This window comes from Phascolarctos cinereus, unplaced genomic scaffold (assembly GCF_003287225.1).
Source record: "Phascolarctos cinereus isolate Bilbo 61053 unplaced genomic scaffold, phaCin_HiC Scaffold_4;HRSCAF=312, whole genome shotgun sequence".
In the NCBI taxonomy this organism is placed as follows: Eukaryota; Metazoa; Chordata; class Mammalia; order Diprotodontia; family Phascolarctidae; genus Phascolarctos; species Phascolarctos cinereus.
In genome coordinates this window covers 361,722,171-361,742,232 of record NW_027555847.1, presented here as the reverse complement: position 1 = coordinate 361,742,232, position 20,062 = coordinate 361,722,171, and the positions used below count along the sequence as shown (strand labels likewise).

At 37.5% G+C, this 20,062-nt stretch overlaps 2 protein-coding genes across 2 annotated transcripts in view; both read right to left on the bottom strand.

Annotated features, from left to right (window-relative positions):
• Window positions 1–4,741, bottom strand: part of CPLX4 (complexin 4) — a 43,664-nt gene extending 38,923 nt beyond the window's left edge. The window contains exon 1 of the mRNA XM_020993767.2: window positions 4,575–4,741. Coding sequence (XP_020849426.1) covers window positions 4,575–4,741 — 167 coding nt within the window. The remainder of the gene's footprint in view (window positions 1–4,574) is intronic.
• Window positions 4,742–11,981: 7,240 nt separating this feature from the next.
• LMAN1 (lectin, mannose binding 1) overlaps window positions 11,982–20,062 on the bottom strand; it is a 47,115-nt gene continuing 39,034 nt past the window's right edge. Inside the window, 4 exon segments of the mRNA XM_020995035.2 lie at window positions 11,982–15,216; window positions 15,585–15,706; window positions 17,639–17,772; window positions 17,775–17,791. Coding sequence (XP_020850694.1) covers window positions 15,180–15,216; window positions 15,585–15,706; window positions 17,639–17,772; window positions 17,775–17,791 — 310 coding nt within the window. The 3' untranslated portion in view covers window positions 11,982–15,179.

The window sequence follows — 20,062 nt, the reverse complement described above, 5'->3', positions numbered from 1 at the left end:
TACTAGATCTATGATCCTATACACCTTAAAAAAATTTCCCTTACCCTTTGTTGCAATGGTTTAACTTTCTGTCCCCAATACTGGACACTGAAGGATAGCAAGAGATTTCATTACGGGAATGACAGGATGGGACCCAAGAATGTACGACGTCTAATCATTTTGAAATGAATTATGTCTCTGGATGAGTGTGTATGAAAAAGAAAGTAAAAAAGCTAATGAGTAAAATAAATGAAAGTTTGAAATAAAAGTCAACACCCCATGGTAAATTTTCTACCTTCCTAAATTAATTCCTTATACTCAACTGAAATGCTAAAAGTTTAAAAAATAAAAAAGTGAATGAAGGATACAGAGAAGCATGGGAAGACTTAGAAAAGCTGATGCAATGTGAAGTAAGCAGAACTGGGAAAATGGTATACACAATTACTACAGCAATGTAATTGGAAAGAACAGAAATAACAAATTGAAACCAAATACGATGAAATTATAATAATCAAGTCTGGCCCTCCCAAAAGAGATACCTCAATGAACTTTCTTCCCTTTTTTGTGTAGGTAGGGCACTATGGATGTGGAAAGGAGAATACACTATTAGACCTGGTGGATGTGTTGGTTAGTTTTGCGGAACTATTAGGGTTATTTTTTTCTTTTTTTTATTCTTTCATAAAGCATGGCTCCCTCAGAGGGAGAGAGGAGTACACATTGGAGAATGAGGCTGATACAAAAGCAAAAGCTAGCAATAAAAACAGTAAAAGGTTAAATAACCATCTTCTATATCTCTCTGATCCATCCCCTTCTCTCCATTCCTATTGTCAGTACCCTATTTCAGAATCTCTCTTCTGCTCAAAAAGCTCCCCAATTTGTAACAAGTACAGTCCAAACTCCTTACTCTGGCATTCAAAGCTGGTCCTAGTTGGGCTCTGCCACACTTATCCAAACTTATCCACACTACTATCCAAAAATAAATCAATCAATAAACACTTATTAAGCACTTACTATGTGCCATGCACTGTGCTTAGTACTTTGAACACAAAAAGAGGCAAAAGACAGTTCCTGCCTTCAAGGTGTTTGCAACCTAATGTCCAGTTTGGAAGAAACTAATTTTTAAAAAATTGAATATGAATGTGATGTCATACAAACATCAATGTAGAGAACTGACTCTGCAGAAGCAAGTCCGCATTTTGTCTTCAACTTCTGGTCTTAGAACATTGACTGGGCCATAGGAAGGTTATGTGATTTGCTCACAGCACCCAGCTAGTCTCAGTTAGAGATAGAATCTGAATCCAGGTACTGCTGACTTTAAGGCCAGTCCTATCCGTTAGACCATGCTGCCCCTGATGAATCTTCTTAGGCCCCTTAAATTAAATTAACATTTCTTTTATGTCTATATGAGAAGGAAAGAATGGAAGCCACTTAATTTCTACACCTCCTGATCTTTCAAAACTTGCAAGAAAGCACCTTGTAGTGGAAATAAAAGTGGATTTGCAGTCAGAAGACCTGGGTTGGAGTTCCAGATCAACTGCTTCAGCTTCACGACCTTGGGCAAATCACATAATCTCTCTAAGCCTCAGTTTCCTCATCCGAGAGAGAGAGAGAGAGAGAGAGAGAGAGAGAGAGAGAGAGAGAGAGAGAGAGAGAGGAAGAGAGAAAAAGACAGAGAGAGAGAGAGAAGAAGAAGAGACAGAGAGATAGGGAGAGAGAGAGAGATCTACTTCACTGTCTACCTCATAAAATTATTGTGAAGATCAGATGAGACAGTGTACTTAAAGTATTTTGTAAACATAATGTTTTCCATAAAGATGAAATGTTCTTATGATCATCATTATGTACCATGATGGCCCTGCACAGGTATCTATTACTATTTTCCTCGGACCTCTGGGTGGTGAACGTATCCATCAAAGGATAGCTTAAAGCCAAATGAGGGCAATCTTGTCTGGAGGGAGGGAGTGGGGCTAGGTGACCTGCCCTCGGGTGAACTCCTATTAATAGCGATTCCTTTTTTAAGTTGTGACAAAGGAGCTCCTCCTAGTCACAGAACCACTGTTTAGAGAGGGATCACAGAAACTCACCAGGATTGGAGGGACTTGCACCCTAACTCAAGCCAACCCACTGATCTTAGATGCCTTTTGACTCTTGGGAAGCATGGTCTGGCCAGATGCAGAAATTAAACAAACCTGGGATGGGATGTCAGCTAACCAGCCACTGCATCTGAGACCCAGTGTGCTGAGTAGGCATATTGAATAACTCTTTATATGACAAGGTAAATGGCTTAAAATTACGATTGAGACGTTGGCATTGGGCAATCAGTTGGGTTTCTATCTAGGCTAAGAACCTGAGGAGTCAGTTTATTAGCTACTGCTCTTCTTTGACTACCTATATCTTAGATATGAATATCTGTGTACTTATAATACATATACACACAATACAAATATCTATGCATGCACATACACACACATATATACATATATATACACACATGTCGGCAAGTGTGTATGTATATATATATGTATATGTTTATATAATATATAGATATTGATATATAGATATACCTGATATATAGATATAGATATACTATTCTTTAGAGCAGTAGAGGACCTCTGGAGGTCCCCAACACCCTTTCGGGGGGTCTATTCATTATAATTCATATTAATACCATGATATTATTTGCCTATAAACTACTCCTTTCTACTCCAACTGCATATCCGAATGATGCTGGATTTGCTTTATATACTTCAACCAAAACAACAGACTGCAACAGATAGAATACAGAAACAGATATGAGAATCCAGCTGTCTCCTTTTAAGCCAGATATAAAAGAGACTGGCAAAAATATGCAAAAACAACAGCATTCTTCTATTTTTTTTTTTGCTTTGGAAAATATAGTTATTTTTCATAAAATGTGTTATTTATGTTAACATATAATGGGTTTCTTATTTTTAAGTGAATAAATATTTTAAAATTTTATCAGTTTTAATTTCTAGTACTGATAAACATAGATGGATATAAACAAAAAACTCTTTGGGATCCTCAATAATTTTTAAGAGTGTAAAGGGGTCCTGAGATCAAAAAGTGTGAGAACTGCTGCTCTAGAGTGATTACTGTTTCTTTATTCTACTTGCTTTTCTGATGTAGTAGAAGGTTATTGTAAATGCTTGCACTGCAGACTGGAAGGGTCTCAAAACGAAGGCAGTGACTTTGCCCTGGGACATCCATGTACAGGAGCATTCCCTTTTCTTCAGGGCTGCTCCTCTACATAGCCCCCTCCCAGGGGCCATACAGAAACACTCATATCTTTCTGGATAAAATAAGGGGAATGGTGACCATTAAACCCAACCCTTTACATGCCTTATAACCCTCAGGTCATTAACCTTTTCACCCATAATCACCTTAGCATCAGCTTTAGAAAACCATTACATAATTGATCATTAGTGAAATAGCTGCAATGGCAAAATACAGCATTAGAAATGCTTGTCCTTGAAATCATAAACTGTCCAGTTCAAACTCTTAAGTGATGGATATTTGTTTCACTTCTGAGTTGACTGTTAAACACCCTTTTAATTAGCTTTTCTTGGTACTCAAACAAATGTGGATTTTACTAAGCTTCAATAACTCACTAATTCTCCAACTTGGAAAGCGTTGTTTTCTCCCAAGTGATACATTCATTATCATTATCAATAAATTATCATTATCATGGACGTTAAAGGAAATGGAAATATAAACATATGTGTACTGGAATATTGCCAAACTGATTTGCTTTTTCCTTTTTCAAATTTTATGGAACTTTTTGGAAGATAACTTTTATGAGCCCTATGCACTTTTCTCTTTCCAATGGATGTGTATGTCACTAAATCACCATGAGTCTTATGTTCCTCGTCTGTGAAATGAAGAGGTTTGAGTAGATGATCTTTTTCTAATGCTAACACCTCATTCCTCTATGATTCTGAACTCCCAGTCTTCTATGAACTGCAACCAGAAAAGAAAAAGCATTGGGCTCACTTCTCCTATTTATTTACTTTAATTTTGAAAATGAAAATGGGTCATACCTAATAGTTGGCACAGGGGAAAAGAGTACTTGATTGAGAGAGAGGGAATCTGGGTTCAAATCTCATCACCTACAATTATTACCTATGTGATGCTGGGCAAGGCACTTGATCTCTTTGGAATATGGGCGTTCTACTAGATCACCTGTAAAGTCCCTTCCAGTTCATTCCTGAGCATGAGACTATGAAATTCAGACTTAAATTTGCGTCTCCGGCCTTTGCCTGATAGACACACCAAAATGAACTCTTTCTCCATTCATCCAAGCAGAACGCAACCGAGCTAGCCAGGCATTCACTCACTCCGCAGAGAAGGGGAGGGGAAAGAAGGCTTGACACTGTCTTTTGGGATTTCTTTTGTGGGTGTGCCCCCATGTTGAGTATTGCTTTTCTGAATGGATATTCAGGAGATGAAGAAAAACAGAGCTCTGTGAGAAGAAGGGGGAAGCCTGGCATCTGGGAGGGAGAGGAAATGACTCTCTAACACACAGTTCTCACAGACTGCTCTTGCTCTGAAAAAGGAATCAAGGTGCATGTACTCACTTCTCCTCAATCATCTGCTTTTGATATTCCTCATACTCCTCTCTAGTCATTCCCTTTGCAGCTGCAGGATCAGAGGTGCCCCCTTCTTCTTTTTTCTCTTCTGTACCACCGCCAATGCCTAAATTCTTAACCTGGTCACTTAGCATGTTTTTGATGAAGAAAGTCATGGTGTCTTCCCAAAAAGTGAAAACTAAGCCTCAAAAAAAAAAAGAATCTCAAAAAAATAATTCTCAAAATCTACCCTAAGACAGCAAAAAGCTTTCTACGCAGCCTCATCAGCTCTTCAAGGACATAATGATAGGGAAAGGAGGATGCCAAAAATGGTTTGTCGGCCATAAGCTGGATTAAAACGGCAAACTCCTTAGTGTAGAGAGGCAGATGGTTCAGATTACTCTGGGGGAAAAGCCCATCCCACCATCATTAGATGCAACTGACTAATTTCTATATTCTTTTTTTTAAAAAATTTCATTAGAAGTATAGCAGGCTGCTCCCAGGAACTGTTTGGCCATACAGGAATTTCTAAATTCCAGCCCTTTAGCTCAACGTTCCTATTGAAAAAAGTGCAACGAGCTTTGAGAACCAGAACGCTTCATTAAACACAAATAATCCTTTTTATCTATCATTTTATCTCATTGGGCTCTTAAGTGCTGGGTGAGGATTTGCTTTTGAGTTTGCTTAGGTTTTGTCCTGCTCAGTAGCTACTGTGCTGGATTCCATGACAAACTTATTTCTAAGCCTAAACGGAAACTGAGTGGTCCCTTGAACTTCAACTGTGTGCAGTGATGGATGGATGGATGGATGACCTCTGGGTCACATGACAAGACGGTGGACTAGATATTTTCTCTAATCTCCGTGACCTTGTGAATCTCTCCAAAACAAATTATGCACCAAACACAAAGCAATATCAGCTGGCTCTCTGGTCTAGGACACTCAGAATCCAAAAGAAGGTTAAAAACAAACAACCCAGGAACCCAGCTCACTAACCCTGAGCTCAGTCAGCATCCCTCCCCCACTTCCCAGTAACAAGGTTGTACTAGCAGACCCAAGGACCAAACGTTGGCTTACTTATATCAAACCCTCCCTACACCCCATTTTTCCCTTCCTCTTTCCACTGCTGTGGAGACCCCAGCTCCAAGCTGTGGATGTTCCTTGGGCTGTCAAGACAGCCAGCTTGGCCACAACCCCTCAGGAGCAAAAACCTGCCAGGGGCTGCAACCCAGGGGCACCAGTGCTGTAAAGTTCTGAATTGCCAGTGCCAGAGCAAACAAACTCTGAGCTGCTAATGCTGGGCTACAGAACTGAGGAACAGAGCAAGTTGGAGAAGTCACTAACTTGATACCATGTGCATGTGGATCTATGCAGAACTACACCAAGCCTGAAGAACGACAAGATAAAAACACCTGAAACACCACAATTAAGGAAAAATAGAGGAGAACTGCCCAGAACTTCTAAACAGAGAAAATGAAATTCCAACTGAAAGAATTTGCAGATCCCCTCTACAAAACAACAAACAAACAAAAGCCAAAGGCTGCAAATTCCAAGACACACAGTAGTTACATTTAACAATTGAATTCAGAATCAAGTTCTGCAAGCCATCAGGAGAAAAAGCTTCAAATACAAAGGAATGGATATCAGAATTAACGTAAGACTACACCCACCAGAAAAAGGAGAAGGGAATGGAATAATTGTTCTGAAGAGCCATGAAGCTCAGGATACCACCCAAGATGACCTATCCTGCAGATCTGAGCTTAACCATACTGGGCAAGGAAAGGATGTTCAATAATAAAGAAGAGTTGGAAACATTTTTAGAAAGAAAACCAGAATGGAAAATATTATTTGCTTCTTAAACACCCCAAACAACAGAAGTGCAGGAGGACCGAATACTTACATAAGGCAAGAATAGCAATAGCAACAAAGTGCCAATGCAGAGACCGCTAGTAAGAGACTTCTTTCTAAGTGTGCACAATGGGACAGAGGAGAAGGTGGAAATTTGGTAGAGGTAACTGCGAAGAGGCAGACAAGAGGCATTATGGATGGAACCTGGTGACCCTTGCTTTCAAGTGAATCAATGCTTTTTTGTTGTTGGATAAGGGGGCAAAGGGGATAGGGAGAGAGAGAGGAATGTGTCATATGCCAGGGTCCAAGGGCTAGCCATGGGAGGAAGGTGATCTTTGCTCCATATTCAGGGACATAATTGGGGAAGGGCCTTACCATGGACATTGGCAATAATTGGCATTATTCTGGAAATGAGGCACAATGGAAAACAGGAATCCATGAGGTAAGCCCTACATGGCAGTGGTAGCAATGGGGTGCTAATGATGGACCCCTAAAAAGCCCTGGACTTTGCCATGTGGCCCAGGTCCTTGGTTCCCAGGTCCCTGGAATTCACCTGGGCTACCCAGCCCTTCCGGGTCCTTCTCTGTTACCTCCCAATCACCCAAGCTATTGGCCACTCCTGGACCACTGTATATAAGTGTCCAGCTTGCCTCCATTAAATCGCTCAGATTCCTTAAGAATCTGGCCCAATTGTATTTTCATTACAAAGGCTGAGATTCTTAAAATCTGGCCAACAGTACAGGCTCACTAGGAATCTCGTTCATCACAATCAGTGTTCTAATAAACTTTGTCTTCGGCTGAAAGGAGGCTTGGGCCGAATTCATTTGAGGGAGGACCTGCATTGCTTGCCCTTGATTTTTGGGGTCCCAGCACCCCTAGACCTCAACAGCAGAAAGCACCTAAAGGGGAGAGCCTAGAATGGATACCTTGGAAGCTTTGATTGTGTGAAGAATAAAGAGAAAAGAGAAAGAGAAGAGCCCAGACAGTAGGGGATGAGGAGGAAGGAAGGACTGAAAAGGGTGGAGAAAAGGAGGCTTTACTTTGGAGGTGGGAGGGGACACACTGATGAATGCTCATTTGGTGAAGAGATTGTGGAGGGAGATGAGGACCTAATATTTGATGAAGGCTGAAGGGTTTGAAAAGTCTACCTGTCCTGGGAGGTGGAGAGTTGGAATTTTGGCAGCAACTGATACCTGAAGGAATGGGAGAATGTGGACATATGAAGGAGATTTCCAAGCCAATGTAGGAAGAAAGATCAAGAAGAGAGGGTATAGCTTAGAGGTGGGCTGTGTAATCAGGGATATGATGGGGGAAGGGCTTTACTATGGGCAATGTCCTTTCTGACACCAGCAATAACTGGCATTGTTCTGGAAATGAGGCACAATGGAAAAGGGGAATCCATGAAGTAAGCCCAGGAGCAAAAAGCAGAGCTTAGAATGGATACCTTGGAAGCTTTGATTGTTTGAAGAATAAAGAGAAAGGAGAAAGACCAGATAAGTAGAGGGGTCATGAATCAGAGTATGAGGGTCTAGCAGGTGTGGGGATTTGTTCTGTGAAATCTGGATTCAGTCATGGGCTGCACTTGAGGACCTAGAACGCCACATGTGGCCTTGAGGTCGCAGGTTCCCCATGCCTGGCTCTAGAGTAAACACAAAGAGAACATGAATAATGAAGACAGTGAGAGAAATTCTTTTTGGAAAGGGTTGTTTTTTTTTAAACTTATGAACAGAACTAATTGAAGGGGAGAAGTGAAAGGATGGAGCAACTTGACTAACTGAGAAGGGGAAAAAAAAGGGGGAAGAAATATGTAGCAGACAAAAGCAGGAGAGAAAAAGGAACTAATAAACAAAGCCCTAAAGGGAAAGGAGTAACCAATAAGAGAGGATCAGGGTAGGGGGAAGAAAGCCAGTGGGAACAGGGCTACCTCAAAAAAGATTAAAGTAACTCAAAGAACATAACACTGTATTTGAAGCAGAAGAGGGGGAAATCGTAACAAAAATATTTTTGTGGCAGATGGAGGAAAATATAAAACTAACTCATAATCTTAAACGTGAATGAATTAAACAGTCCAACAAAGTGAAAAATAGTGACGGAATAAACAAGAAAACAAAACTGTATAATCTATTGCTTAACCTGAAACAGGCAATATTAATGCATCAGAGATCACTAATGCATTTAGGATAAGAAGGGATTAAATGGGGAAAAAAATCTTTGTTACCAGATTTCTCTGATAAAGGTTTGGTATCCAAGATAGAAAAAAAAAATTATGAATATGTATGAAAAAGATTCATTCCCCAATAGAAAAATGGTTAAAAGAGATGAACAAACAACTCTCAAAAGAACTCCAAAGTATTAACAACCACAAGAAAAAATTCTCCAAATCACTAATAATAAAAAAGAAATCAAATCAAAACAATCCTTAAGTTTTACCTCACACTGTGCAAATTGGCAAAAATGACAAAAAAAAATGGTAACAGTTCATTTATTTTTAAGTGAGGCAATTGGGGTTAAGTGACTTGCCCCACAGCTAGGAAGTATTATGTGTCTGAGGCCGGATTTGAACTCAGGTCCTCCTGACTCCATGGCCAGTGGATATGCGACCTACCTGCCCTCTGGTAACAGTTCATTTTGAAGGGGTTATGGAAAGATAGGCACATTAATACGTTGTTTGTAGAGCTGTGAAACAGTACAGCCATTTTGAAAAACAATTTGGAATTATGCAAAAAAAGTGACTAAAATGTCCACACCCATTGAACCAGAGACTCCATTGTTAGGCTTATACCTCAAGGAAGCCATAAATAAGAAAAAAGTCCCTATATACTTCAAAATATTTATAGTAGCACTTTTTGCGATAGCTAAGAATTGGAAACAAACTGGATGCTCATTAATTAGGGAAAAGCCAAGTAAACTGTGGTACATAAATGTAATGGAATATTACTGTGCTATAAGAAATGATTGTAGGGGCAGCTAGGTGGCATAGTGGATAGAGCACCAGCTCTGGAATCAGGAGGACCTGAGTTCAAATCTGGCCTCAGACACATAACACTCACTAGCTATGTGACTCTGGACAAGTCACTTAACCCTAATTGTCTCACCAAAAAAAAAAAAGATTATGTGTGATGAATACAGAGAAGCATAGAAAGATCTATATGAATTGATGCAGAGTGAAGTTAAAAGATCCAAAAACAATATACACAGTAATAACAAAGTAAATGGAAAGAACAATGGCATACCAAAAAAATCAAAAGTAAAATATAACGAAATTATAAAGATCAAGTAGGACTCGAATGAACATCCCCGACTTAGCCCTTTGTGGAGGTGAGATCCACAGGTCTTACATTTTGCACATTTTTGGACCTTTTCGATGTATCAATCAGTTGTGCTGACTTACGGGATGGCTGTCTGGGAGGGAGAGGGATAGATGGGATACTATGGTGATGGAAGAAACAGAAAATATCAACAAAAACTTATTTGAAACTAACAACTAGTATTCATATAGCACCAACTACATGATAGACAAGAGGATATGCAGTGAAGACACATTAATTCAGCTGAGTAAAGCTTCCCCTTCTACACTGCACTGAACAAATGTTATAAGCCCATTTCCTGGGGGGAAATTGGAACCTGCCCACTGAGATGATCTTGCTCAAATGTTGGTCAAGTATGAGAATAATGACAAAGATGAAAAGTGATGACGGTGAAAGTGATGAAGATGAAACAGATGACAATCAAGGTTCTCCTCTCCAGTCATGTCTTTCAACTAAACCCCTTGCAGTCTACAACATGGAAAGATAACACCCTTCCACCTCCTCCCCACACACCTCACCTGAGGTAGGTGATTGCCACTCCCCCACCCCTAACACTACTTTAGGAAGCTTTAACCAGCTTCACTTCCCTCTCTCCTCTCCAGCTACTTTCCATACAATCTCTTCTCCTAGCCAGTTCATCAAAACAACTGCCATTGCTCCTGGATGAGACTGCTTTCTGGACTAAAAGTTCTACATCCCTCCCCCTCCAACCAGTCTCCTATGTATCGTTTCCCACATTAGAATGTGAGCTTCTTTAAGGCAGAGACTGTCTCTACTTTTGTATTTATACTCCCAGTTCTTAATACTGTACTTGGCAATAGTAAACTTAATCATACAAGTACAGGATGGCAGAAGGGGTTTATTCAACACTTCATGCGGAAAAAAAAAGTGAAGATTTTAGGTGCTGAAAGATATGAGTTGAGTGTGACATGAATGCCAATAAAACTTGTGATTTTGGGCTGAATTAATAGAGGTGAAGTATCGAGAATGAGGAAGGTGATAAGCCTGCTGTCCCATTTAATACTACGTACAGAATTCTGTTTTTGGTTTTGAGTGTAACATTTTAGAAGATAGAGAAAAGGGGCAAGACTTAAAAATTACATCATGTAATAATTAAAGGAAATTTAGGAATTTACCTTAGAGAAGACTAAACCAGGTCTCCCTTATTAAAGAGCTGTCATGCTCTTTATTCATGTCATGGATAAGTAATCAAACTTGTCCCCTGTAATTCCAAAGTAGATTAAGTACCAATGGATGGCAATTATAAAGAAGTAGGTCTTAGCTCAATATAAAGGAAGAACTTTCTGTAAAAGCTATCCAAAAAGTAGAATGTGTCCTGTCACTGGAAATGTTCAAGCTGAGGATGGGTAATCCCTCACTGAAGATGTTGTGAAAGGGTTTCATGTATCAGACAAGAGATTGATCTCTGGGGTCCCTTCAATCTAAGCACCAAAGAATCTGAGCTCAACACTGAAGGTTCTATACAATCTTGCCCCACCCAACACTGCTAACTATTCCCCAGAAGGAATGCTTTCTCAGCTTCCAGCGGACTGGTTACATCTCGTCCCTGAGATACATCTTACACATTCCTCCATGCTCTTACCTTGTTTTTGTCTATTGGAATCCTAACCTCTCCTTCTTTACCTAAACCAAGTCCCACTATCTTCTTGAAACTTTCCTTGTACAGGCCAACAATTGCACAATAAGCATTCTCTTCTCTGAATCCCTATGTACTACTTACTGCCTCATTTTTCCTAAATTCCTTCAGAGACCCTATTATGGTGGCCTTGGAAATGGTAGTAGTGGCTTATGGCCACATTAAGCATGTGGAAGCACCTGTTAGTGTAAACCCATTTAGGATTTATGGATGACATTCATTGTTTCCATTTGGGATATTGTACTCCTTACAGCTTTTAACCTCATGCCCTGTACAGTAAAAGATTTTTTTTTCCGCCTTTCCTCTCTTTGTCCTTTTCATATAGACTTCATATAGATCAGATATTGAAAAGAGCAGACAATGGATAAAAATGTACTGTTACACATGTACTGTTATCTTTATGTGTCCATACAGTTACAATAATACACACACACACAAACTCTCAACAAGATTGTTAATTCTTTTGGGCAGGGATATGTACATCCTGGTACTCTACACAGTGAGATCTGCATAGTATCTTGCACATGTCAATTTTAAAAAAAAGAAACACTGCCTTGATAAATATGTGGCTAAGATATTATCAGAGTTCAATAAAAGAGAAAGTAATTTTAATAAAATATTTCTTTATTTGAATAAGGTTAATGTCTTTTCTTGAATTCCAGCTAGCATCAAGTAACATTAGTCAAAAAACAAAATAACTTGAGAAATAGTATCCAATTGACAGTGGCTAGAAAATAATTTCAACTTTACAGCAACATCAATAAAACTGATATCTTAAATAGGCAACACACAAATCTAAAAAGTTGCAAGTATAGATTTTACATCAAATCTTTTTTTTTAAACACCAATATAACTTTTTTTTTAAACTATGTCCCTGTAATGAACATTTGGTGAGGGAGATCTAGTCACTGTATTTTAATATTCGCCATTACATTTTTTCCCCCAAGACTGTATCTTTGTAACATATTATGCCAGGTAATCCCTTATTCAAGTAGTTTCTCCTGTCCGTATTTTGCTTTTGTTGTTAAGTCATCTTTAATTTTATGCAAAACAACACAACCATGACTACCATTAAATGCAAGAAGCTTTCTGGTAGGCAGGTTTGGGATGGAATTTAACACAGTGGGCTGAATGTCAGTGAGCTTAAAGGTCATCAATAAGCTGACTCAGGAGTCAGGAAACATTCTGGGTGGCTAACAACATATACCAATTGTTCCTTATTAAAAAAGAGCATTAAGGAAGTTATGCGTACAAAACAATCAGTGCACAAAAGCTCATGGGATCAATGATGGAAGTGTTATATTATGCCACTAGTTCTGAACCAGGGAAGATGTTATTAGACCCTTTCAACAGATAATATACAGTGTACTTGTATGGTTTTACTACTTTAAAATTTCAAATTAAATAAAACATAGCTGGAAGGTTGAAACATGAAAAAGGTACATTAAATCAGGAGTTAACAACCATGATGTTATTGCATTCTTTAAAAAGTGACTTTATGACAAAAAACACTGATATATTTTAAATAAAATTTTGTTTTAATCCAAGGCACCCTGTAAAATATTTGCTGGTGTGAGAGTGAATAAATTTAATTATCCAAAATAACAAAGAAAGTTAAAGAATCCTGGCAGTGACTTTTTTTCCCACCAAGTTTGAACGTTTTTCTTCGTAAGTAATCTACTTATCTTCAATTATTTTGAGGAAGATAAACCAGACCCAATTAATGGGATACAACTGCCCCGTCCCAACTCGACTTACAATGTTTCAAAGCAATTCAATATCCAACAGAGTAGGGAGTTTAAAATGCATGATTATGCCCTCTCAATATAGTGCAGGTACCTACTTGTCTAGGCCATAATCAGAATGAGATCACTTGAATTCTAGCCTGACAAAAATATACTGCATAGATTTGGTATTCCTTTCAATGTTTCAGGCACAGTGTGACTGTGGAGTTTTTAACACTGGTTTTGGCAGCTTTTTCCTTAGGGATGATTAGTATGAATTTCATACTTTATAACCTAAACATTCTTTTGAAGGTATTAAAAATTTCTCATGTACTGATAAAAAAGAACAAATTTGTGATAATGTCTTTGAAATGATCCATATGTCCAAATGGATTTCAAAATTTAACATTATAAAGGGGGAAAAATTCACTCTTATTACAGGTAAGTAAATATGGTAGAGTGAAACATCACTTACTGGAATATTCTTATTTATCACCCCAAAATAAATGTTCACAGAAGCTGTAATAATAAAAAGACTGTCAGTTCACATTATAGCACTAATAGAGTATTGCAAAACCAGAGTCTTCATAGAGTCCTCGTGTAGGCTATTGGCATGAGAAGATCAACCTCTAAGCGGTATTAAAAAGTCACTAGCTTGGGACTTATGGAATTACGCACCATGTATATTTATTCCAAGACCTGTGACAAATAAAAAATTGCTGAAGTAGATGAGAAAGCAAGTTCTGTTAGCCATGAAACACTTAGGTCAGGTTCAGTTATGTGGGGGAAAAAAAAACCTCAATCATTGATAGTCTTAAATTCAACGAATAATTATTTTTATCATACTTACGAATTCAATCATTAAGGCTCAAAGCGTAAAAATTGTGCAAGGACTTTATGAAGACCCTTTTATACTTGGACATTAAAAGGCAAACCCTACTCACAAATGCATTTTAATACTTGAAGCTTTTTTTAAAAAAAATTCACAAAAGTCTACTTCTTTATTTCTTAAAAATTGCTCATGAAAGCCTTAAAATTACAATGAGGAACAGCCTCCTAGATTTTTAGGGGATGTACACATTCGCGTATTCGGGCTGTATAGTGAAATGGCATTGTAACTTGAACGCAGTGGTTACTTTTCAGTTATTTACAATATTAAAATCCTATGCATGCTAGAGCTGAATTTACATGCTGCATTGTAAAATACGGTAAAACTGACTTAAACTACAAATTTTTAAAAAGCTATTTTTAAAGAAGACTTAAGTGACTTTCTTTGAGGTGAAGACATTCAGGAGCATGAAATAAATCTATCAGCAGGCAAAATACCCGTAAAAACCGTTAATCAGAAGAATGTTTAGGCAAAAATTAGGCAAAAAGTAGCTTTCTTAAGTTTTTCTCCTGCAGCTTCCTTTCAAAATAAGATATACTGTCCACATTCAAACGGAAACCCCCCCCCCGAATTCTACATAAGCATTATGAAATGTTGACATCTTGATCCTAAGAAACCTCTACTTGAGCAAAATTATCTTTGATTTCTTTCAGAGGGAGTTACGTCAACATAAAATGATTATAGGAGTAGGTCTTTGATTAGGATATTCTGATTCATACACCTGAAGACTTTGGTTACTCTGACCTCTATGACAGGGAAATTATGTACTTTGGACTTTAGGTCAACTTCTTAATTTTGGAAAAATTTTCTTTTAAATAAAATTACTTACAACATCATACTCTTAAGAATAAACTTTCTGCCCCAGAAATCAAACGTACTGACCACCTTTTGGGAGGCACGTCCCTAGTTTTTCTTACCCTAAACACACTAGAAATAAATGTACTGTTTGTTGGATGTTCTACCACCAACCATCAACTCAATAAATTTTAAATAAAGTTATATACTGTGCACAGTTTTTCCTTGAAGTTCTCACTTCTGTAAGGTTTATTCTTACCACAATTTAACATTTAAACAGGTAATTTTAACAAAAAATTAATAATTTAGACTACTGAAGCAATTTAAACACATAAAAATTCCCTCATTTACAATCAAAATTCTGTGCATACATACAGGTACATACAAAAATGGTGATCAAAAGAATTTTTTGGCTGCAGCTTCCTGCTGAGTCCTAAATAAACACAGAAAACACAGAGATGAGTTAAAATACTTTAAATAACCATTCTGAATCAAATGAAAACACAACAATTCATTATAACCTATTTTACTTCTACTACCTGTTAGACTGCATAATCAAGAAGTTTCAAGATATGCCCCTCTGCCTGAAAATATTTAGCAAGAAAAAAACTTTCCTCTACAGACCCTGTTTTTTGGTATATTTAGAAAGTGTTCGTATTTTCAGAAATCTCTCTATCCCATTACAGAACCTGAAAGCTAGTGCTAAGACAAATTATTTGTTTTAATTTAAACAGACAATTATCATTAATCTATGAATGGAGAAAGGGTAGAATCTGGTCATATTTTATAAAAGGAACTTACCTATACATGATATAACCAATGAATAACATCGTCTGTACTGCTACAAATATTAAAAAGTGTGTTGTAGATAAACAAGATGGAAATGGTGGTAGTTCTGGGCATTTTGCTCTTTCATTTGATGGCTATAAGACAAAAAAACACACGTATGAGACAATACCCAAAGAATTTTCTGGCACATTTAGCATTTCAGAAATCAGATCTTAGTGGCTTCTAGATCAATGATTCTCCAGCATATTTATTCCAAAGGTCACCAACTAGGCTACTTGCTGCTCCCATGTGTCACTGTAATTAATACCCTCTACCTTCACCCCCCCCACACACATACCCCTCTACTTATGAAAGAGACCTGAGGTTATTTGGATATAGTAAACTTACTGAACTTTAACAGAAAAGGCTATGTATGTAAGCTTTACAGAAAGACACCATGGTATAGAATGGTATAGAGGAAAGGGAAGTGGATCAAGGATGAGAAGGCTTATATTCTAGATCTATTTTTACCACTTTCTTAGCTAAGTGACTTAAGACAAGTCACAGACTCTAGGAGCCTCAGCTCCCCTATCAGTGAAATGTAGAGAGTACCTACTCTACCTACTTTGCCAGGTCATAACAAACAAATGAGAAAATGTACATGGAAAGTACTCTGGAGACTATAATGTTCCATATGAATGTAAGATATATAATGTGAGATATAACAAAGTGAACTATCAAGAGCTATATGAATGGAAGGTTGTTTTACTGAAAATACCAGTATTACCAAAAAAAAAACACCAAACAACCCCCCCCCCATCAGCCTAGAGACTAGATGAGAGACCTTGTTGGACAAAGCCTATCTCAGAACATGTATTTAAAAGAACATTATGCTAAAACAAACTGATGACTAATTTAAAGTCTGAGTCAGTTGACTGTTTACATACTCCTAGTTCTGAAACAAGGTTACAATCAAGGTAGTTAATAATAACAACTAACATTTATATAGTGCTTTAAGGTTTGCAATGTGCTTTACAAATCTTAACTCATTTGTATCTCTCAAATATTATCTCATTTATATTTTCATGTTTATTTCACAACCAACCCTGAGAGGTAAGTGCTGTTATTATCATCATTTTTTAGCTGAGAAGAGGTTAAGTGACTTGCCCAAGGTCAACACAGCTAGTCAGTGTCTGAGGTTAGATTTTAAACCCAAGTCTTCTAGACTCCAGACCCAGTGCTCTACATTCACCATCCCGCCTAGCTGACCCTTAATGAGTAAAGAAGCAGTGCTTCTGAAATAAAGAAAAGAGGAAAAGAAACTGTAGGCAGAAGAATCTTTCAAGGTCCGTGTTAATAGTACCATAACCATCTCAACTACCTAAGATTAAGAGCACTTAAAAAAGCACTTGAAAGAAAAACAGTAAAAATTCACTTATGTAAAATATGAATTGACTTTCTTCTTTTAACTTTCTCCCACTTAGCACTGGCCATTACTCTTTATCCTCTACAAAATTCTCTAAAAAAAATATGCGTTTCATATTTTTTTCTAAGTTTTCACACTGTAAACCTAGGCATTTCTCTCCTTGGTAAAGGATATATAATAATCTGGACAGATCACTGTGACTGGCAACCTTTACTCAGGGTGTGATGCTATTTTACTAAAAAAGTTAACATTTTTCTCCTGTTCAAAGCCCTGGCTGTTAAGAACCATAGCATTACAAAAGCATACAGAAAACAGGAATAATGATAGACAAGTAAAATCTGGGGTTGAACAACCTTACCAACTAGGCTTAACAGCTGATGTTTGATACTTTGCTTAAAACACACACACACACACACACAACTGTGCTTTAAAAAAATAGAAGAGCTTTACTATTTATCAGCTGGCTACTAAAGAAATATAAAGTATTCCAATTCATTTTATGGATTTACAACAGATGACTGAGGAGGGAAAAAAGTGAAAACCTGAAATTTTCAGTGGAGTAACCAAAAACCTATAGTGATTCCTTTTCTTAAACGAAATTAAAACACTGATAACCAGACAAGGATAAAGTTCATAAAAAAGTCAATGAAAAGAAAGTTACCACATTTCGCTGTATTAAATGTTCAATATCCCTCTTTACTACATGAAGGTGTTCTTTGATATCATTGAAATGCTGGGTCGTTTCATATACACTGCCTGCTGTGCCCACATGCTGGGATCCAGTGACCAGCCTGAGGTTTCACCCATAGAATTTCTGAAAAAGAAAAACCCCCATCACTTAATAAAATTATGTTAATATAGAAAGTGTGAGGCCAAAGCACTGCCAAGGTCACAGAGACAACGTCCAGATGTCAGTACAACAATCAGCTGGGTCATGTAGAACAACACTATAAAAAGTCTAACTTGGCTAAAAATTAAGAAAATTCACTTGTCAAGTCTTAACACACTAAATCTGATGTATCAATTAAAAAAACAACAGCTTTTCACTAATATAAACCTAGGAGGTAGGGGGTGTAAAATAGTGAAGAGTGCTAGAACAGGAGTCAGAGATCTGCATATGAGGCCCCCTCTACAAGTCCCAGGTGTGCAACAATGGAAGTCATTCCAACTCTCTGGGCTCTAATCACTGGACCTTTGAAATGGGGTAAATATTTCCATTATCTACTTCCCAGGACTGCTGTGAAGGAAAGGTGCTATAAAACTTTAATTACGAAATAAATAGAAGCTATTGCTATTGTTGCTCATAAATGAACCTCTGTTCATGCTTTAAAGAATCAAATATTGTAGAATACTCTTGATGTTTTACTATGGTCATCAAATGGTTGCATTTAAGAATGCCTTAAAAGAATACCCATTCAATCAACAACATTTCATTAAGTATCTATCATATGAAAAGAATCTGGTGAAACAAAGATAATCAAGACATGGTTCTTGGCCTTATGGAGTTTTTAATTTAGCAGCATAAATAAAAATTTCAACAAATAAATAAAAATATCAAGTGGGATAAATAAAAATAAAATTTCCTTTGCAACTTTCTCTTCACTTAATCTCTTTCTGGTATACACTTAAAATTTTTCTCTTCAACAATCAGCAGAAAAATAGACCCAAACAAGGTACATGTTGCCCCATAATATTCTTATTCTGATCAAGAAGAAATTCCTGTGAAAGCTACTAGAATTTTACCCCTCTGGTGACTCCCCTTTATGCCTTCTTCTCTGAAGCCCCTTTTTTCTTTTGCTTTTTTTTGTTTTGGTGAGGCAATCGGGGTTAAGTGACTTGCCCAGGGTCACACATCTAGTAAGTGTTAAGTGTCTGAGGCTAAATTTGAACTCAGGTCCTCCTGACTCCAGGGCCAGTGCTCTATCCACTCTGCCACCTAGCTGCCCCCTTCCTTCTTTACTTAAAAGTAATTTTACATGTTTTGGAGTGGCTTAAAATTTCTCTAAAATATTTTAAGCACAAGATTCTTGTATGATGGATAAGAAAATATTTGCATTCTTTGTTAAATCATATACGAATTCAGGATCTCATTACCACTACAGAAAACAAATTTCTTACATAAAAATATATAGTATGTGTATATGGAATACTACTGTAATATAAGAAATGATGAGCTCAATGATCTTAGAACAACATGGAAAGACCGGCACGAAATAATGAAGAATGAAATGAGCAGAACCAAGAGAACACTGTATACAGTAACAGCAATATTGTTTTAAGAATGACTTTGAGTGTATACGTTGTCATTCTGACTATTATAAATACCTAAATTAACTATAAAGAGCATATGAAGACAGATGCTATCTGCATCCAAAGAAAGAACTGATAAATAGAATGATGTACGGAATAATTTTTTTTAAACTTTCGGTAGCTTTATTCATCGTTTGGAATTCACTGAGGCTTCTTCCAGAGCATATACCCAAACTTAACTGAAATTTGTTGTTCAGGGACCTATGTAACTAATGTTCAACACCATCCTTAAAGCGTTGAACATACAAACGTTTCCTTTTGATACTTCAGTCTCCAGCTTCCTATCTTAAAAGTCAGGTCCCTGTGCAAAGATACAATTATCCTTAAAAGTATAATAAACTGTAAAAAGACCAACAAGAAAATTAGCATATGCTGCTTATCTGTTTTTTTGGAAAACCAGATTAAATTGTTATGGTTTTTTTGTTTTTTGTTTTTTTAAATGCAAATTTATTTTTAGTTTTCAACATTCACTTCCACAGGTTTTTGAGTTCCAAATTTTCACCCCATCTCCTCCAGCCCCAAGATGGCATGCATTCGGAATATCCCTTCCCCTAGTCTGTCCTCTCTTCTATCTCTCTCCCCTTCTCTTATCCCCTTCCCCTTCTATTTTTCTGTAGGGCAGGACAGACTTCTGTACCCCGTTTCCTGTATTTCTTATTTCCCATTAGCATGTGAAAACAGTATTTGCTTCTGATTACCCCCTTTCCCAATCTGCCCTCCTCTCTATCATCCCCCTGCTCTCTTGTCTCCTTCTCCCCCTATTTTCCTGTAGGGT